The 20,092-nt window shown below is 43.7% G+C and overlaps 1 protein-coding gene and 1 pseudogene across 1 annotated transcript in view; both read left to right on the top strand.

Moving 5' to 3' along the window:
• The first annotated feature begins 844 nt into the window (after nt 1-844).
• On the top strand, nt 845-1,137 carry Cstb-ps1 (cystatin B, pseudogene 1; annotated as a pseudogene).
• A 2,175-nt stretch (nt 1,138-3,312) lies between these two features.
• The window catches only part of Abcc2 (ATP binding cassette subfamily C member 2), a 58,585-nt gene continuing 41,805 nt past the window's right edge, over nt 3,313-20,092 (top strand). Inside the window, exons 1-3 of the mRNA NM_012833.2 lie at nt 3,313-3,555; nt 4,991-5,164; nt 18,671-18,796. Coding sequence (NP_036965.1) covers nt 3,526-3,555; nt 4,991-5,164; nt 18,671-18,796 — 330 coding nt within the window. The 5' untranslated portion in view covers nt 3,313-3,525. The remainder of the gene's footprint in view (nt 3,556-4,990; nt 5,165-18,670; nt 18,797-20,092) is intronic.

Genomic DNA, 20,092 nt, shown 5'->3' on the forward strand with positions numbered 1-20,092 from the left:
AGCCCAGTAAAATCATCCCAACAGCCGCTCTCTGCCTCAACTCTGTTTACATCACCAGTGTCTGTCCCCTAATAGTTATGGTATAAACTCCCAGCAACCCGTTAAAATCAAGACTCAATATGCTGTAATTTAGCAATCAGATTTATATATTAAATTCTCAACCCACGATTCATCCACACAATAAACTCACAACCAATTGATAAAGATACAAACCGCCCACCCAGATAAGATAAATTGACCTACAGAAATCCATCCCTTAAGAAATATTCAGGGGTTGGGGATTTGGCTCAGTGGTAGAGCGCTTGCCTAGCAAGCGCAAGGCCCTGGGTTCGGTCCCCAGCTCTGAAAATAAAAAGAATAGAAAAAAAAAAAAAGAAATATTCATAACTACCTATGGCCATTTAAGACACTCGGATCTGGGTCGTCCTTCTCTGCCTCCATTTTGGTTCTTTCTTTCTTTTTCTTTCCTCTCCCCTTACTAAAACTCTGTGCCTGCCCCACTTTCTCACTGTCCAAATACAGGCCTCGGCTTAACTTGTGCCAGCCCTCATCTGCGTATAGACATCAACCTGCGCTCTCCCTTTGCCTGATGGGTTCCAGGAGTTGAATTCAGGTTGACATGCTTGGTAGCAAGAACCCTCTGTTACCAATCCCAGGAACCCTAAAACTAAAATGAGTAATGTCTGGTTTGGCAGGAACTTTCCGGCTAGCTATAGCTCATTTAAATGATTTAGAGGGTCAATGGCCAACATTAAAAAAAAAAAAAAAAAAAAAGGAAAACAAAAAACCCGGTTGGCTCTCTCCTTAGCTTCTCTGTGATAGTCCAACCACTGCTGCCAAGAAGATGTGTGGCGGGCCATCTGCCACAAAGTCGGACACAGCCGAGACGCAGGAGATCGCCGACAAGGTGAAGTCTGGCTTGAAGAGAAAGTCAATCAGAAGTTCAATGTCTTTAAAGCCCCGTCCTTCAAGAGACAGGTAGTGGCCGACAGCAACTTCTACATCAAGGTTGATGCTGGTCGAGATAAATGTGTACACTTGAGGGTGTTTGAACCCCTCCCTCATGAAAACGAGCCTTTGACGCCATTTTCTTACCATACCAACAAAGAAAAACACGATGAGCTAACCTGCTTCTGATTATTCAGCCCCTTCGCCAAGTACTCTACCTTCTGAATCTGTGTTTGGGACCACGAAATAAACACCCCTCTTTGGTGGAGATGGAGTCCAGCGGCTTCTTTTGTGACTCCCAAACCGCGTTGTATTTTGTTTCTTTCCAAATAATTATTTTCAGAAAACTCTTATATGACCTCTCTAAATATATATTCTAGAGACTAAAACAAACAAAAACAAACAAACAAACAAAACAAAAACCCCAACTATGCTAAGATATTAAAAGTATCAGTGCAGAAGAGCAGCTTAATTTCTTAGTGGCTTAGAACAGCATCTGACTGTTCCACAGAATTCTGCTGGTGTTTGGGTGATTGCTCTGGTTCTCCTGGAATTGCCCTTGGGTCAGCATCCACCTGGAAAGTCACCTGGGGTGATGGTCTGGAAGGTGTCAGTCGCAATCTTGGACCACAGCCAGAGTAGTTGGGATGAATTTCGCAATCTCTCTCTGTTCGAGCTGTTTTCCACTCGGTATCTAATCTTTTGGTAGTTAGGTCCCTGTCACGGTATAAAACGTCAGGAAATGAAATGAAGGCGAAAGAAAGACATGTGAGCTCTTGGGCTGGGGCTTGATAATTTACCTGGCATTGTTTTTGCCGCATTTTCCTTGTCAGAGCAAACTCAGTCATTCAAAGAATTTGCCTTCTTCTTTCTGGGAAGAGTTGTGAAATTTTCATGGCCATAATTTATCACCATTTCAGAAATTTATTGACACACTCAACTTTTTTTTTAGCTGAATTAGCACTGTTCTAAAGTCTAGAATCGAACCACCCCTGGATACCTGGCTGGGTCTCTGTCAGTCATCACAGTATCTACTGAGTTTAAAGGCCTCTGTTGGGTACCACTGTCCTTTCTGGCTCAGGACTATGACAAATGTAGCAAACCCCTCGGTTTAGAAAAAGAAAACGTTTTCCCCATTTTTACGTCATATCGTGCTAGCAGAAAATGAAAATGTGATGTGCTGAATATCTTCTAAAATTTTAAACATTTTGCTTTGGACACGTTTCCCATATACAAAGATCTCGTTTTAATTAAAGCACCTGAAGAAACCTGAGACTTGCCTGCTGATGTGGCAAACGCCATAGAGTGGAGGATTCTGTAGAACCGTTTTTGCAATCAACACAAACACAGACTTAATTCTGAAGCTGAGTAGAAAAGCTCATTCATAACATCTTTCTCGAATAAGCAAGAATTTAAGCCAGGCGCGGTGGTGCTCGGAGGATAGAAGCAGGCAGACCTCTGTGAGTTCCAGACCCGCCTGACCCACAAAGTGAGTTCCAGAGCTCCACATTGAGACCTTGTCCCCAAAACAAAACAACAAAAAGCAAAAGAACAAGTTGTTTAAATTACCAACAAAGCAACATGTCTTTGCTGGAGGGAGAGGGACCATGCACAGTTGGCATAAAATTTCAGTTTTGCAAGGTAAAAAGTTCTAGAAATTGGTTAACACTTAGCACTGCTGAATTCTATACTTAGAATGAGTCAAGATGATAAATTTTATGTTATGCACCTTTAAATGCCATTACACAAATAACACTTGATAATTATGAGAAAATAAAAAAAACCGCAACAATTAGAAAATAAAAGAAAGACTACCAAATCCAGCCAATAAAAAATTAACATTTTACTGCTCAGATTAGGCTCATTGGTTCACAATGCTTTTGCATTTTTGTATAACTTGACCTTTTCAAACAAGGTTTATATTACTTTAAAGCATATTTTATGTTTAATATAAGTTCTGAAACAAAAACTCAGAGGAGCCAGGCATGGTGATACATGCCTTTAATCCCAGAATTTAGGAGATCCCTCTTGCAGAGGCAGGTGGATCTCTGTGAGTCTGGGGCCAGCCTAGTCTACAGAGTGAGTTCCAGGACAGTGTGAGCTACACAGAGAAGCCTGGTCTCAAAAACCAAACCAAAACAAAAATCAGAGGAACGGGTATTTAACATCTCTGTGAACTCTTAACCAAGTTCAAACTGAAGTGATGCATAGGTCACTCTATCTTTTTGTAGTGAACATGTACTGGGTCCTGACCTGCCAACTGCATTAACGTCTTTGATTGGCTCTTTCCATATTTGGTCACACTACAGGGGCGGGGCTTTGGAGATGTGATGAGCCGCCCTGTACCTGGTGATTCCCAGTCACATGTCTGCTCACTGGGATGACATAGCGTACAACATTCAGAGAAGTTAACTATTAAGTCGTCAGGATGAAAGGTCAGGAGGCAGGCCTTTAACTGGGCTGTGAGAATGGAGAAAGCACGGTGCACTTTAACATCTGCTTTCCCAGAGGAAAAAGTAAAGAAGAAACAGTACAATCATAGAAGAGTCTTCGTAACAGAAGCGCGAGGAGAGCATTATGGACAAGTTCTGCAACTCTACTTTTTGGGTGAGAAATTACATTTATTCTCACGGTTTCCTCTTCTCAAACTTAGGCAAGCATGGCCACCAGTGTGAACCAGTAAACTTAGAGGTATAGTTGGCCTAAAGTTCCGTTGTTTTTTTTAGGAAAAAAAATGCTTAATTTACCCACATGATTATAACACATCCAGGAAAGGCATTCCATTTTTAAAATTTTTTTCCTTAGCATTTGCTTACTGCATTGCAGATGATTCTCTTGGACTGGATGCAGAGGAGCCTTTTATCAGAGAAATAAAGAAAAATGCGATTTCTTTAGGCCTAGAAAAGGAACTGTTAAATCACTCTTTGTAGGGTAGGAGGAAAAGAAGAGGCATATATCTGGGCTTACTGATGTCATTAATGGCCTTCCATAATGTTGAGAGGATCAGGAACGACATTAGACCGTCCTTAATGTGTTAGGAAGAAGCCCCCATGCTTCATGGCCAAGTCATGAAGACTATTAGAAGACAGATGCTCAACCATCTCTTGAGCATCCCCTTTGAAGGCTGGGCATGGTGGCACACACCTTTAATCCCAACACTTGGGAGACAGAAGCAGGCAGATCTCTGTGTGTTTAAGACCAACTTGGTCTACAAGGCAAATTCTAGGATAGCCAAGGCTGTTACACAGAGAAACCCTGGAGAGAGGGGGGGGCAGAGAGAGAGACAGACAGAGAGAGACAGAGACAGAGAGAGAATTTCTTTTTAGAATTATTCTACAGATCATCCTGTCAGGCACTTTAACCTTTCCTTTAAAACATCAGTACGAATAGATCTGTTTAAAGGTATCTATAGAAAAAGGAACACCTACTTCGTCTGACCAACCCAAGACTGCTACCTCTACACAAGTCCATCTCCACGGACTATTTACATGAAACTCTTGTTTAAAACATGTCCAACGGTGTCTTGTTATCTCAGCACTGAAATGTACCAGGTCCTCTTGGTTTTGCTAAAAGCCTTCTCAGCCATAACAGGCTAGCGTCATAGCATGCCTAACCCTTCTGTCTGGTACCTGCAGGTTAGATTATCTACCGGTGTGTTCAAACAGCGCTAGAAACCACGACACGTGTTCTTATGCCTGGGAAAACTAATTTCCCCTTTGGATAGAGGAAAAGTCTTTCTTCTTTCTGTAATTTGGAAAATATTTTAGCAAGTTTTAGGCAGACCAGTCAGTGTAGAAATTCACTTAAAATCGCATGAAGATAGGTAGGATTGCCAGAAAAACCACTAAATGCAATTAAATGGTGAATATGCTTTCGTGTAATATGCTGTATTAATGATGAGAAAGCCAGATGGTTAAAAAGTAAAGCTTGTGGTAGGGGAGGAGTTGGATTTAAGTTGGTTGGAAGCATGTGGAGAATGCTGGGAGAATGGGGTGTCTTTTAAAGCTATGTGTCCAACAGCCTTCCCCTTTTGGTCCCCCAGGATCTCTCATTACTGGAAAGTCCAGAGGCTGACCTGCCTCTTTGTTTTGAGCAAACTGTTCTGGTGTGGATTCCCTTGGGCTTTCTTTGGCTCCTGGCTCCTTGGCAACTTTACAGCGTGTACAGATCCAGGACCAAGAGATCTTCTATAACCAAATTCTACCTTGCCAAGCAGGTACAGTAACCCCACTGCTTTCAAACTCTAATTCCTCGGCGTTGAGATGGGGCGTTTTCTTCCTTGTCCCAGTCTCTCATCAGTTTGCCAGGCAATCCTGCTTCAAGCAGAGCCATGCATGGTCCTGTTTAGGTCTCGCCAGCCAGATTTCTTAGCCAAAGTAGCTGAGGCACAAACCTCTTTGAACTGCTCTACTAAGCCAGGGAGGTTGCATTTCAGTCCGCACCTACGCAAATGAACTATATAGCTTATCTCTTGCACCATCCCCAATAACTTCCCGAAACTTAGACCTGAAATGGGGTTTTATATTTTCCCATAGTCTTTTACCAGTCAGGATGAGCACTCATGGTAGAAGGGAGGCTTAGTGTGCGCGGTGACCAATCACAGCAGGAAGGAATGGGAAGAACACGGGCTACCGCAGAGACCCCCAGAGAATGAAAGGAGTAGATCAAAAACAATGACTTTATGAAATTCATAGGCAAATGGATGGAACTGGAAAATATCATCCTGAGTGAGGTAACCCAATCACAGAAAAACACACATGGTATGCACTCATTGATAAGTGGCTATTAGCCCAAATGCTCGAATTACCCTAGATGCACAGAACACATGAAACTCAAGAAGGATGACCAAAATGCGGATGCTTCACTCCTTCTTTAAAAGGGGAACAAGAATACCCTTGGGAGGGAATAGGGAGGCAAAGTTTAGAACAGAGGCTGAAGGAACGCCCATTCAGAGCCTGCCCCACATGTGACCCATACATATACAGCCACCAAACTAGATAAGATGGATGAAGCAAAGAAGTACAGGCTGACAGGAACCGGATGTAGATCTCTCCTGAGAGACACAGCCAGAATACAGCAAATACATAGGCGAATGCCAGCAGCAAACCACTGAACTGAGAACAGGACCCCCGTTGAAGGAATCAGAGAAAAGACTGAAAGAGCTTGAAGGGGCTCGAGACCCCATATGAACAACAATGCCAAGCAACCAGAGCTTCCAGGGACTAAGCCACTACCCAAAGACTATACACGGACTGACCCTGGGCTCCAACCTCATAGGTAGCAATGAATATCCTAGTAAGAGCACCAAGGAAGGGGAAGCCCTTGGTCCTGCCAAGACTGAACACCTAGTGAATGTGATTGTTGCGGGGAGGGCAGTAATGGGGGGGTGGGGGGAGGATGGGGAGGGGAACACCCATATAGAAGGGGAGGAGGAGGGGCTAGGGGGATGTTGGCGGAAACCGGGAAGGGGAATAACAATCGAAATGTAAATAAGAAATACCCAAGATGTAATAAAGATGGGGGAAAAAAAAAGAAAGGAGTAGATCTCAGCCAGCCCTAGTAACCAATGAAGTGTGGTCTGGCCATACTGTGAAGTCCCCTTGTAAAACCTACCATCTGCTTCCTTCACTACTTTTTATCCCTTCTTCTGTCTGTCCTCGTTTTAAAAGAGGTTTTTAAGAGTCCCTCGTTTGGTGAGCTTATGTACCCGTGGCCTATTGTCACCCTGGGACTTCGAGGTGATGACAATAGGAGTCACATGAACCCTGGGATGGAGGTGGGACTGGGAGCTAATGGATGAAAGCTGGGGGCTGGGCGGGGAGCTGGAGGCAGGAGGTGTTGGCTGGGGCTGGCGGCTGGGAGTGGGTTTTTGTCAAACTTTCAAAAGGAAAAGAATGCTCTTTGAGAACTTAGGCTGGGCTACTGTCTCCTTTGTCGGTTTAGGTGCCCAGCACAAGACAAAGCACTGAGTCAAGCATGTGTTGGACAACATCTGGCTTCACGCTTTTATACCTTTGTAGTTATTGTCAGTTAATTCAGGAGGTTTCCTCCATTTTTCTTGAGTTTCCAAGGAGGGAGTGGGCAGTGTGCAATTCAGACTCCAATCCCACTAAGGTCTGTAAGTTTCAAAAAGCCACTTTTTGAAATATGATTCACATACCATATAATTTTCCCATTTAAATACAGTCGAGGGGCTGGAGAGATGACTCAGCGGTTTAGAGCACCCGACTGCTCTTCCAGAGGTCGAGTTCAATTCCCAGCAACCACATGGTGGCTCACAACCATCTGTAAAGAGATCCAATGCCCTCTTCTGGTGTGTCTGAAGACAGCTACAGTGTACTTATGTATAATAAATGAATAAATAAATCTTTAAAAAAATACAGTTGAGGGCGGACTTTAATATCCATAGATTTGTACAGTCATCACTGTGGTCCACCTTATAACAGTTCTAGTCATTTGAGGAGAAAGAAACCCTCTGTTTCTCTTAACTCTCAGCAAAACTAATTTCCTCGTTGTCTCTGATACACGAAGGGAACCATAGGTATGCGATCCTTCAGGCCTGGCTTCTCTTAGCATACTGTTTTCAAGCTACATCTTCATAATGTATTAAGTGTCTAATTCCCTTTTTATGGCCAAATATTACTCCACTTTATGAAATATAGAAAACTAACACTGTTTAAACGTGTTTAAGTTGAAAGTACAAGTCTCTACAGAGAATAAAAATCAATGTCTAATTCCCTCCCAGGCAGCTCTAATCTACTCCAGTCTGAGACCCATTTAAAGTGTGTTTTAAGTTTTTGGCCCCTCTTCTGAAGGTGTAGGCATAGGTTTAACTTCTTAAATTTTTCAAAAGGACTGCTTCTTTCTCTCAAACGGTAGAAGCATAATCCACCCTAAGTTCATTTTTCTGTGAAAATCTCCATCTGGCCATTTTTCTTCTCCGCCTCTTCTTCTCCCCGCCTTCGGACTCCCCCGCCACGCCCCTTTCATCGCCACCTGAGTTGGCTCCGCTCTACGGTTTGCCCTTTAGTAACACATTATCTCATCTGGATTTAGTCAATCTGCTTGAGCAACATGTAACAATTGACTTTCTAGGTTCAGCTTCAGGGAAGAAAACAGGAGGCAATGAAGCAGATTGAATTTAAAAACAAATATTTGATGGCTGTGGAAATGCTAAAGTCAGAGCAAGAGGTATAGAAAAACAAGCTTGAGGTCAAACCAGTGAGATATAGGCATAATCGCAGAAGGATAAGATAAAACTTTGTCCTACGTGACTTGAAGAGTTAATAAGACTGAGATAAGAGAATGGAGTTTATTCCAGGGTGGAAGGGTTTAGCTAAGTATACGGGGGTGGGGGTTGGGGGTGGGGATCCGGTAAGAATGCTGTCTCATAGGAGGCAGGCTTCTGAGGAAGGTGACCCCTGAGAATGCTGGACCTGAAAGAAGTTGTCCCCCTGTCTGTCAAGGGAGCGTGAAAGTAGGTTCTGAGATAAGGCAGATCTGGCTGAAGCATCTGTCATTCGCAGAGCTCTGAGAAAGAAGGGTCTTGCAGAGGGGGAAGAATTAAATATGTGTAGTCTCTTCAATGCCAAGAAGATGCATTGTTTTATGGAAAGTTGTATTTTACATACACAGAAGTAACACGACATGGACTTAACAGGTTATGTTTAGGATTATGTATGTATACACAAATACATAAAGGCGTGCCATAGCGATTAACGAAAAAACGAGGCCCTAAACTTGAAGGAGAGAGAGGAAGGGAATATAGAAGGGTTTGGAGTGAGGAAAGCAAAGGGAGAAACACAATGAAATTAATAACCTTGAGTTTTGGAAAGTCCTCGTCTGATTTCTAATAATTCATAAATCGGAGCAGAGAATACTGAGGACCTAGTGAACCATTACACGGCTGTGTTTTTCTGCTGCACACTGAACTGTGTACATGTTTCTTTCTGAGGATATAATGTGGTTATTGTAGGAAGTGTGGAGGCTCCAAAGAAACAGCAAGAAAACCAAATCTACTGATAATGATGTCACCCTGATACAACCCAGAGTGACACTGTCTTACTTTACCATCGACATTTTTAAGAGACAAACAAGAAAACATGCTTTTTCTTCATCCTTCTACTCCAAAGTCCTGTTCTGCAGAGGCCTCCGCGATGGCCACTTTGATGGTTTCATCTGTATCTGCCAGCGATGTGCTTCCATGTATATTTCCATCTGTCGAGTTATAAATGATGTGTCTCTCTCACAGATATGGCTGTGGTCTGTGACAGCGGCTGGGGAGAAGAAGGTGACAGTCAGAGCTGCCCCGTTGTGGCCGATCACAAAGGCTCAGTCAAGCCTTCGAGCTCTGATCTGTCCTGGTTCTTCTCACACTTTCAGTCTTCCTGGGTTGGATTTTGTTTTTCTCCAAAACATTTTTTCCCTACTTGTTACTTTCATGCTTAACTGTAAACTCCATCTCCTGATGTTCTTTTGGAAAAGTGGTAGAGGATTAATGTTGTCAGATTTCCTAGGTTCTCCCTCTTCAGGAGAACATCATCAGATGAACCTTTTAGGATAACCTTAGAGCCCCTCAATCTTTGCATCTTAAAGGCACTCATGTTGAAGTAAAACTTGAAAAAGGAACATTTTCTATCATTCCTCACGTGCAAGATCTGCTCACTCTGGCTGCTACAGAATACCTTCTGCTTATGGAATTCCCGATCCACAATGATCTTTTTAGCCTGGCAATTTTGTTATAGTTTCCCTCAGAGTCTTGCCCTACTTATTCCTGGCCAGGTGCTCTTGATTCTTTGTATACTGACATCTCCCAAGAGCCTGGTTTCATAGGTCTTTACCACACTCAGTCTGAAGCTTTCTAATGGCTTCATAGGTCTTTACCACACTCACTCTGAAGGTTTCTAATGGCTTCATAGGTCTTTACCACACTCACTCTGAAGCTTTCTAATGGGAAATTGCCATGGTCTTTATTTCCTTTCTTCTAACTTTGAAATTGTGTGTCTTCATAGTGTCTTTCAGACAGATTGTGACATTAGTGGATTTTCCTCCCCAAATTCTCTTTCTTCCTCTCTTTTTCTGTCTCTGTCTCCTTCCCTCCCTCCCTCTCTCCTTCTCTCTCTCCTCTCTCTCTCTCTCTTTCACACACACATTCTCTCCCTTCTTTTAAAATATTTTTCTCTGTTCCTCAATGTGCTAGTATATTTTCTCAATGATTCCTCTCATTTGTCCTAAGAATCTTTACTTTAATAATTTGTAAATTATAAAGAACTTTTCTTAATTTCTGAATGTCCTCTTTTTTCTTTAAAAGCCTACTGTTTAAAAGATACAATGTCTTCTCAGGTCTGTCTGAGAATATTAATTTTAAAATTCTCTTCACTTACGATTTTTATGTGTTTGATCCTGTAATCAATTGTTTTATTTAATTATCTTGTCCATCTTCTTAGTTTACTGTTGTTTTTTCTCTATTTCCTAGCAATTCATTTGCATCTTTGAATAAGTAAAAGTATATATTAACAGAGTTAGCTGGAGCAGACCTCTCCTTTTTTGTGTGTTGACTTCCACAGTTTACCTCTCCCTGACATGAAGCCTGGCATTGAGTTGTGTCCTGGACAACTGTCTGGTCCCCTCGCCAGTTCCCCTGGGGGTGCGGAGGTGAGAAACAGCTTAGACGCATAGAAATTGGAATGAATTTTCTCTGGTTACCACTAGTGCTACTACCCAGTTCTAGGCCTGCACAGGATAGCGTCCACATGCACTAGAAAGCTCTGCTCTTACATTAGTGGTTGATATGTTTAGTAGAACCCACAGTCATGGCGCGGGCACGAGGAAAGAAGGATCAGGTGGTAAAACGGAACCAGCTGTTGTTGTATTTTATAAATGCGGTATGCTGCAGTGAGGGGGAGCATCTTGGTGGGCCTGCCAATGTGTCTCCCTGAACAGTCAAGTCATGCGACAGACCTGGTATGAACAAGGTTGATTGGTGGGGGCCTGGAGAAGAGGTAGAGGCTGAGAAAGGAGAAGGATAGAGAAGGACAGAAAGAGATAGGAGAGAGGAATGAAGGTAGGACGAGGCAGAGGCTGGCTGGGAACATGGGAGGGAGGGAGGGAGGGAGAAGAAGGGAAGGGGAGAGGGAGAAGGAAAAAGAGAGGGAGAGGGGGAGAGAGAGAGAGAGAGAGAGAGAGAGAGAGAGAGAGAGAGAGAGAGAGAGAGAAGCTGACCCTTATAAGCCTGGCTCTTGGCTCCCTGGCTAGCAGAAACACAAGCTGGTGCTATATCGCTGTCGGGTGAGCCTAGAGGAATGGCTAACATCTCCCTTGAGGGAGACACAGGCATGTTGGCCTTTCCTCTTTCCTCTTTGCTTCTTTTTTTTTTCTTCTTCTTTTTTTTTTTTTTTGGAGCTGGGGACCGAACCCAGGGCCTTGCGCTTGCTAGGCAAGCGCTCTACCACTGAGCTAAATCCCCAACCCCTCCTCTTTGCTTCTTAGCTGCCGTGGTGTAACAGACTCGGTCTACCAAGTGCTTCTACCGCATGGTCTGTGCTGCTACAGCCAAAATAAATGAGTATGAACTAAAAGCATGAACCAAGATAAACCGTTCGCCGTGTAAGACGCTTGTGCTAGACACTGTGTCACGGTGCCGAAAGGCTGACTAAAGACTATCGGAGTTGACTACAAAGAGCGCGCGTGTACCAGTTAAGACTTCCGCCGCATCATTTCTGTTGAAGTAGTCATTAAGCAATTTGTTATTATTTGTTATTTCGGTGACAAGAGGCACCGAAATGCCGACGAGAGGCTGATGGCTTTTATATTTCCTCTTGTACTCTCAGCGCATCAAGCCCATCACTTAAGCTAGTGTATGACTGTAATTGCTCCATGAAAACCGTCAAGTCTGTATCCAGAGGCAAACAAAGGTGCCAGGCCCTCTTGTGCATTGTTTACAAAAACATTACTGATGCCATAGCTCACCTGCTGTAAAAGTCAATAGTTAAGGTGTGAAAGTCTATGGCTTTTAGAATACTTTCAAATTTATGTGAACACCAGTACTGTCTAATTCCAGGACGATTCACCACTCTAAACCCAATCCTGAACCCAAGCAATAATCATCCATTTCTTCTCCGGTCCCATGTCACCCAAGTCCCCAGTAACTACTTGTTGCGGTAAATATTAAAAGATGGCTGAACCTTTTAACCTGCTCTAGCGCTGGCACTGTAGGGCCACAAGGCGCGCGGGGTGTCTTTATCTCAGCGGCTCCGAGCTGCCCCAAATACGCTCGGACTCAGGCGGTCCGAGAGCCGTTCCAGTGTGGCTCCTTGCCACACTGCTCCCTAGAGTTAGTTACGGCACCCGTGGGGCCATACGGAACCAACCATAATTTATCTCTGGTTAGTATCTCTCCCGGCGTCTCTGCTGGCTGCGAACTCTCTGGTTCCAGCTACCCCGTAAGATCAAGACTCAGCAAACTGCGACTCAACAATCAGATTTATATGTTAAATTCTCATTCCACGATACATCCACACAATAAACTCACAACCAATGGATAAGGATATAAACCGCCCACTGAGATGAGATAAAGTGGCCTACAGAAATCCGTCCCTTAAGAAATATTCATGGGGCTGGGGATTTAGCTCAGTGGTAGAGCGCTTACCTAGGAAGCGCAAGGCCCTGGGTTCGGTCCCCAGCTCCGAAAAAAAAGAACAAAAAAAAAAAAAAAAAAAAAAAAGAAATATTCATTACAACCTGTGTCTATGTAGAGACACATGGTGAGATCATTTACGTCCGCCTCCATGTTGTCTCTCCCTTTCCTGCCTCTCCCTCTCCTTCTAAAACCTCTGTTCTTGCCTCCCTCCCTTCTCATCCAACAACAGGCGTTGTTGTATCTTGTGTCTGCCTTCACCTGCATAAGGACATCAACCTACAACCACTAACCTGTTTTCTGTCTACAGAATTTTCCTACTCAGCACATTTAAAATATGAATATATATGTGTATTCATACATTAGTAACTAATAGTTTACTTAGCAAAGTAGTTTTAGGTTTATCTATGATGAAGCATGAATTAGTATTAAACTTTGTTTTCTTATAGCTAATATAAGGTTACTATCCGTTGCTAGTATGGTACAACCTCTTTACCACCCCGCACAGAAACTTAAGCAGTTTCTTCCTGCTATCTCCTGTTCTAGCCTGTGGCAGCAACACATCTACTTCCGGTCTCTAAATCTACTTGATTTGGCTGTTTCATATGTAAATGTAATTGTATATCTATGAGACTTACACTATGTGCCCCTTTGTATGTGACTTCTTTCATAGAATGCAAATTTATCCATGTTATATATCAACATTTCATTCATTCACCACTGAAAAATACTATATGGCTAGACCACATTTTGTCTTATCTACTCATCAGTTGATAAGCACTTGGATGATTTTCACCTCTATCTATATTAAACGACCCTGTTAGGCACATACATGTACATTATGTTTTTAGTGGGCATAGGCTTTCAATTTTTTAGGTACGTACTTAGAAATAGAATGGCTGGGTCTCTTGTGACTCCACTCCCTTGAGAATGGTCTCTCCTAGTAGCAGGAGCTAGACTGACAGCCAGAAGCCCTGAGCAATCCTTTAGCTCCTCCTCCTATCAGCAATGGACTTGCAGGCCCACAATGCCCTGGGGCCATGCTTGGCTTTTTACCTATGTTTGGATTTGAACCCAGGTCCTTATGCTCGAATAGTGCATGCTGCTACCTGCTGGGGCAACCTCCTTTCTGTAGTGTTCATTTGGATTTCCCTAATGACTAAGGATGCCGCACATCTTTTCATATGCTCCCTTCTGTCTGCCTAACTCCTTTGGAGAAATGCCTGTCCGACCCTTTAAAAATGAGGCTGGGTCTTTTGTTGTAAGAGTTCTTTGGGGGTTGGGGATTTAGCTCAGTGGTAGAGCACTTGCCTAGCAAGCGCAAGGCCCTGGGTTCAGTCCCCAGCTCCGGAAAAAAGAACCAAAAAAAAAAAAAAAAAAAAAAAAGAGTTCTTTGAGCTGTGGCTACAGACAGCACTTTGATTAGTGAAGAAAACCTTTCTCAGAATCCCCCAGCAAACTACCTGCGCTGGCTAGGTTTCTGTCAACTTGATACAGCTAGAGTCACTGGAGAAGAGGAAGCCATTATTAAGAAAATCCCTTCATAAGATTCAGCTGTAGGCAAGCCTTTAGGGAATTTTCTTAATTAGTGATTGAATGGGGAGCGTCCAGCCCAGTGGGGGTGGGGCCATCACTGGACTGGTGGTCCTGGGTTCTGTAAGAGAGCAGGCTGAGCAAGCCAGTAGGCAGTATCCTTCCACAGCCTCTGTATCAGCTCTCGGCTCAAGGCTCCTGTCCTGCTTGAGTTCCTGTCCTGGCTTCCTTCAGTGATGGACAGTGACTTGGAAGTGTAAGCCAAATAAACCCTTTCATCCCCAAGTTGCTTTTTTTTTTTTTTCCTTTTCGGAGCTAAGAACCGAACCCAGAGCCTTGTGCTTGCTAGGCAAGCACTCTACCACTGAGCTAAAGCCCCAACCCCAGCAATATCTATCCCCACTATCTCTACTTACTGTTGGCTTAGAACTGAGGCACATTGCCCATGGTTGAAGCAGTCACAAGATCAAGGACCACCATGACGGGTTTTAACTTACCTCTCGAAGTTGGAGAAGGGTTTTGGTTCCCTCGTGAAGTTCTGGTTCCATGGAGTATGTGGTTCCGATAAGTAGAGTGTATGTCACAATATGGGGGTGCTGTCGAGAGGACTAGGGTAGCTTTTAGTAAGCAACTCCACCAGAGTTCCAATAGGAAGTGGATGGTTGAAGTAAAACAAGAAAATTTGAGGCGGCTTTATTTCCGAAGGGCTTAGCATCCATAAGGTGAGCTCACACTGTAGGCTTCAAGAAATGAGGTGTAAGGGGGCCCTAATAGGACAGGAAGAGATACCCAAATAGCAACAGTGAGGTTTGGCTTAGACTCAGTGCTGCTATTTTTAAACATTGTTTTTGTTGACTTTGTGTGAATTTCCCCCCGATTCCGCGCATTTTCCAGTCCTTGCCTCTTCGCACTCTACCTCCGTAACTTCCCCAGCCCCCAAAATAAATTAAGAAACAAAATACACAGCAGAAAAAAAAAATCCTTGCTGTGGGAGCTGCAGCGTGTCACACAGGATACCCTTTAGTCCTTTATTTGTAAACGTTGATTGCAATGAGTCATTGATCTGGTTCAAGGCCGGTGACTTCTGCTACACCATCAATACTGAACTCTCACCAGGACTCCTCTCAGATAGCCTGTTGTCCCCTGAGTCATGGAGATCCTAAATCTTCGGTTCTGCAGGACCCGCCCCTTTCTGCAGGTCCCGCCCCTTTCTGCAGGTCCCGCCCCTTCAGGTGCTCCAGCAGCTCACAGATAGGTTGCATGTTGGGGTGGGCCAGCTCAAAGCCCTGGGTCTGGGTGGTAGCTGAGGTAGTCAACGCACCAGCTTTCCTGTGCCCACACTACCTTGGGCCAGCTCGTCCATATCCACACCATCAAGGCCAGCTGTCCCTTGCTGCCCAGGAGAGGGGCAGGGCCAGCTCTCCCATGCTCATAACCACCAGCTCTCCAGAGCTACCCAGGTGAGGGGCAGGGTCAGCTCAGCATGACCCTAGGACATCAATCTGGTTTCAGACTGCTGTCTGAATGCCCTTTGGTGGTAACATGTGCTACAAACATCCACAAAGATCCCTGCTGCCTTAAGGCCATGGACTCAGACAGACACGGGTGGGTCAGGCGGCAGCACAGGACTCTCACATCAGGCTGTTCCTTAACTCTATCACATCTCCAGTTCTGCTTATCTTTACAGAGCACTAACAGCTTTCTCTGCTTCTCTTTCTCTCCCATCTCTCCATCACGTACTTGCTCACGTGGTTACACCCCGCCCCCGGCTGCCTCTCAATGCTACCTTTTTAAGATGCATTTTGGGCTTGGGTTTCTCTGCTATTTATCTGTCTGTCTTAGTTAGGGTTTCATTGTTGTAAAGAGACACCATGACCAAGGCAACTCTTATAAAGGACAACATTTAACTGTGGCTGGCTTACAGGTTCTGAGTTTCAGTCCATTATCATCAAGGTACTGAGAGCTCTACATCTTGTTCCCAGGGCAAACAGGAGAAGACTGGCTTCCAGACAGCTAGAATGAGGATCTTAAAGCCCACGTCGACAGTGACACACCTACTCCAACAAGGACACACCTCCTAGTAGTGTCACTCCCTGGGCCAAGCAAATTCAAACCATCACAAGCCTTAAGCCTCAGAAGCTGAAAACATTCTAGACCTAGATAAGATTGTATGGAGGCTAGAAGCTTCTAGGACTAGGCCAAACTTACCTGACAGAGGCAGTGAGCCTCCAAGACCACAATTAAAGGCAAACAAAAGTTACTTTTACAAGTGATGAATGCACTCCTACATTTGTGCTTTGCACTTGTGTTTGTATAAACACACACACACACACACACACACACACACACACACTTCACTATTAAAAATAAGACCACAATTAACTTTTCATATATCCGCGGGAGGTAGGAAGGATGGTGAAAGTGAAGATTGTAGTACAAAAGGTTCTCGTTTGGAGACGAGGATACTAGTGTAACTTTCCCAAAATATAATTTTCCCGTAGTTGGTGCTAGGTGGATCTTTAGTACAATGTGGATAATGTTTTATTGGTTCATAGGAAAAAATTGGGGGCAGGGCACGAGGACATCCTGAGGTAAAAATCATTGCAGTTGCTTGCAATATCAACTTCAAAGGTTCTATGATGTCAAGTCGAGAGCCCATAACCAAAGAAAGAGAGGGGCATCAAACAGTTGAAAGGGATTTCTTTTAAAAAAAAAAAATAGGATCTTGGAATGCAGCCCTGGTTGGTCTGGTACTCACTCTGTAGCCCAGGCTGTCCTGAGACTCCATCATCCTTCCTCTGTTTCTGGGTGCTGAGATTACAGGCTCCTTTCCGGCTTCAGTTCTCCTTTGAAACTTAGTGTACAGTTTTCTGTTTCTGTGCAGCAAGTTGCCTCCAAGTTTAACAGCTTAAAGAAGAGTGTGTGTGCGTGTGTGTGTGGGTGTGTGTGATGTGTGATTGTGTGAGTCTTGTGTGTGTGCCAGTGTGTGTGATGTGTATGTGTGATGTGAATGTGTGTGTGTGTGTGCATGAGTGCAATTGTGCATACATGTTCATGTTAATATGGTGCACATACATGTATGAGTGTGCATGTGAAGGTCAACCTCTAGGGTTATTCTTGAGCTACCCTCGTTTTTTTGGTTTCTTTATTTTTTTTTATTTTTTCAGAAAGAATCTCTCACTGGGACATGGGGCTTGCCCGTTAGGCTAAGCTGACTCCCTGGCAAACTCCAGGAAACCTTCTATTTCTGCATTCCCAGAGCTGGGATTACAGGCATGTACTATCAGGCATGTGTGCACGCACATACACACACACACACACACACACCACATGCACACACACACACCACATGCACACACACACACACACACACACACACACACACACATGGCCTCTATTGTAGCCCTGGCTGTCCTGGAACTCACTCTGTAGACCAGGCTGGCCTCTAACTCATAGAGATCCACCTGCCTCTGCCTCCTTAGTGCTGGAATTAAAGACTTGCACCATCCTGGCTGTCTCTGCCTAGCATTTCCACGTGAGTAAAGAACTCGAGTTCACACGAGGGGTAGCAAGCACCTCACCAACTGAACTATCTCTCCCCAGCTCCCTCTTCATTTATCTTTAACACAAATATTCTTATTTTTTTTAAATTAGAAAATATTCTTTATTGAACAGGTTCCTCCAAGAAGAAACTCATTTACCTTATATTTCCTATAGAATAGGAATCTTTGCACCACTTGCCTAGACTCTGCTTTAAGGTCTCTCTCATGAGTTTCTTGGCTGGAAGATCTGCTTGTAAGATGTTCATCCACGTATGTTTTAGCAGAAGTCCTCAGCTTCTTACTGGCTCATTTCCTAACCGAGTGGACTTTTCCCTAGAGCCCTCCAAATGTCTTCACAACAGGGTTAGGAGGCTTCTTGAGAACGACTGGCCTGAGAGACAACGCATCAGTGTGGCTTTCTATGGCCTTGTAACAGGAGCCATACATGATTACTTTTACCACTTTCTTTTTTTTCTTCTCAAGGCATGTATTTGTTTGTTTGTTTGTTTGTTTGTTTATTTATTTATTTATTTATTTAATGGGCATACATGTCTCTGTGTGTGTGCCATAAGCTGCAGGTAGCTGCAGAGGCCAGAAGGGGGCATCACATCCAGTGCAGCTAGAGTTGCCTTTATAGTTGCGAGCCATCTATTAGTGGTGCCGGGAAGTTCATGAAGAAAGGAGTGACAGCAACGAAACATCACCGACACACCTCTAAAATCATCACAGCAAAAATGCCTATTGCAGCTGACTTTCAGCCAAGTTCTCACTCTGTAGCCCGGCCTAGCTTTGAACTCATCTTGCTCCCTCCATTGCCCATGTGCTGGGATCATGGTTATCATGGTTGGACTTTATCCATACTTGAACTGTGCACAGCTCTTTACACTAGGAATGTTTGTCAGGTGTGTTGTTTGAATCACTGTGTCGTCCAAATCCATCACATCCTTCCAAGAGGTTCCAAGAGCCTTAGAAACAGCGACACGCCCCTAACAGTCGTCTTGTCTCTTCTCAGGTGTTCGTCGTGTTTCTTCTTATTTTAGCAGCCATAGACCTGTCTCTTGCGCTCACAGAAGATACTGGACAAGCCACAGTTCCTCCTGTCAGATATACGAATCCAATCCTCTACCTGTGCACATGGGTAAGGTCCAGTACCACCTCTACCGTATTTAATTCTCGTAATCCATAAACAGCTGAAGCGTACTCTTTGGGTATTGAATTAAGTCCAGTTTCACCTGTCTTTTAAAAGAATTTACAGAGAAATATGGCTCGGTTTTAAGAGAGTGAAACAATTTTTTTTTTCTTGTTTTAAGTTCTAATCTATAGAACGAACCTTCTCTTATCTTGCCATCTAAGGGCTACAGATGAGATCTAAGTTTCATGATGTAAAATAATTTTTAAATGGCATAGATATTATTTTTTACTGTCTGGCTAATCAGATCACTAGGTCTAAAGCTGTATATAAGTTTGGTATCAGAAAGCGTTAAACCAAGTGTGGTTGTGCACACCTGTAACCCCCAGTGGGGACGGGGACATTCTACTTCAGCCCTTCTCAAAAGAGAGAGAAGGAAAAGAGGAGGAGGAAGAGGAAGAAGAAGAGGAGGAAGAGGAAGAGGAGGAGGAAGAGGAAGAGAAGGATGAAGAGGGGGAGGAAGAGGAAGAGGAAGAAAACGAAGCTATATTTTTACTAAAAGCATCCTTTATTTGGGTAGAGGAACATAAAGTATTTTTAAAAGCTATTTGTAAACTAAAAAAAATAGTTGCTATCATATTAAACAAGGAAGCTGACACAGAACTGTTTGGATTTACAAACTTTCTCAAAATAAATGAGAGCCTTTGATGTTTTTTGTCGTCACACAACCTTGAACTCCCATTGCTGTGCCTTCATTCTGTAACGTGAGCTGGCACTCTTCCCCGGGAACCTTGGTCTGCTCTGGCAGTGGCGTCCTGGAGTTGGCTGGCACAGAGTCGACGATGAGGCCAGTCTTTTCCCAACTCTTCTTTTCAGTGACATTATGTTGGAGATTGAAACCTACCATAGCTGCATTGTTTACACCAGGGCAGTTGACAACTGCTACAAATTTTCTCCCTCCAGAGTAGTGGTTTGCTAGCACAGTACTAGATATGAGAACCAACATCTTCCAGTGAAATGATAGAAGGCAAGGTTTGGGGTTTTGAAAAGTTAGTCTTTTAGATCAATATTATAGAATTAAGATATAGTTAATCAGTACCTGTTTGCCAGCATTTTCCTCCCCAGCCCGACTACTGCCTGATACTAATTTCCTTCTGTCCTGAAAAGGTTTTCATAGCTCTCAAAGTAACCCCACTTAAAGTCAACAGCAACTCTCTGCTTTCTTGCTAACTCTGCACCCAAGTGTAGAGATGAATCACCAGAAGGGAGGGTTTAATAGCATCAGGGAAGAAACGTAAATTGGAC

This window comes from Rattus norvegicus, chromosome 1, assembly GCF_036323735.1.
Source record: "Rattus norvegicus strain BN/NHsdMcwi chromosome 1, GRCr8, whole genome shotgun sequence".
In the NCBI taxonomy this organism is placed as follows: Eukaryota; Metazoa; Chordata; class Mammalia; order Rodentia; family Muridae; genus Rattus; species Rattus norvegicus.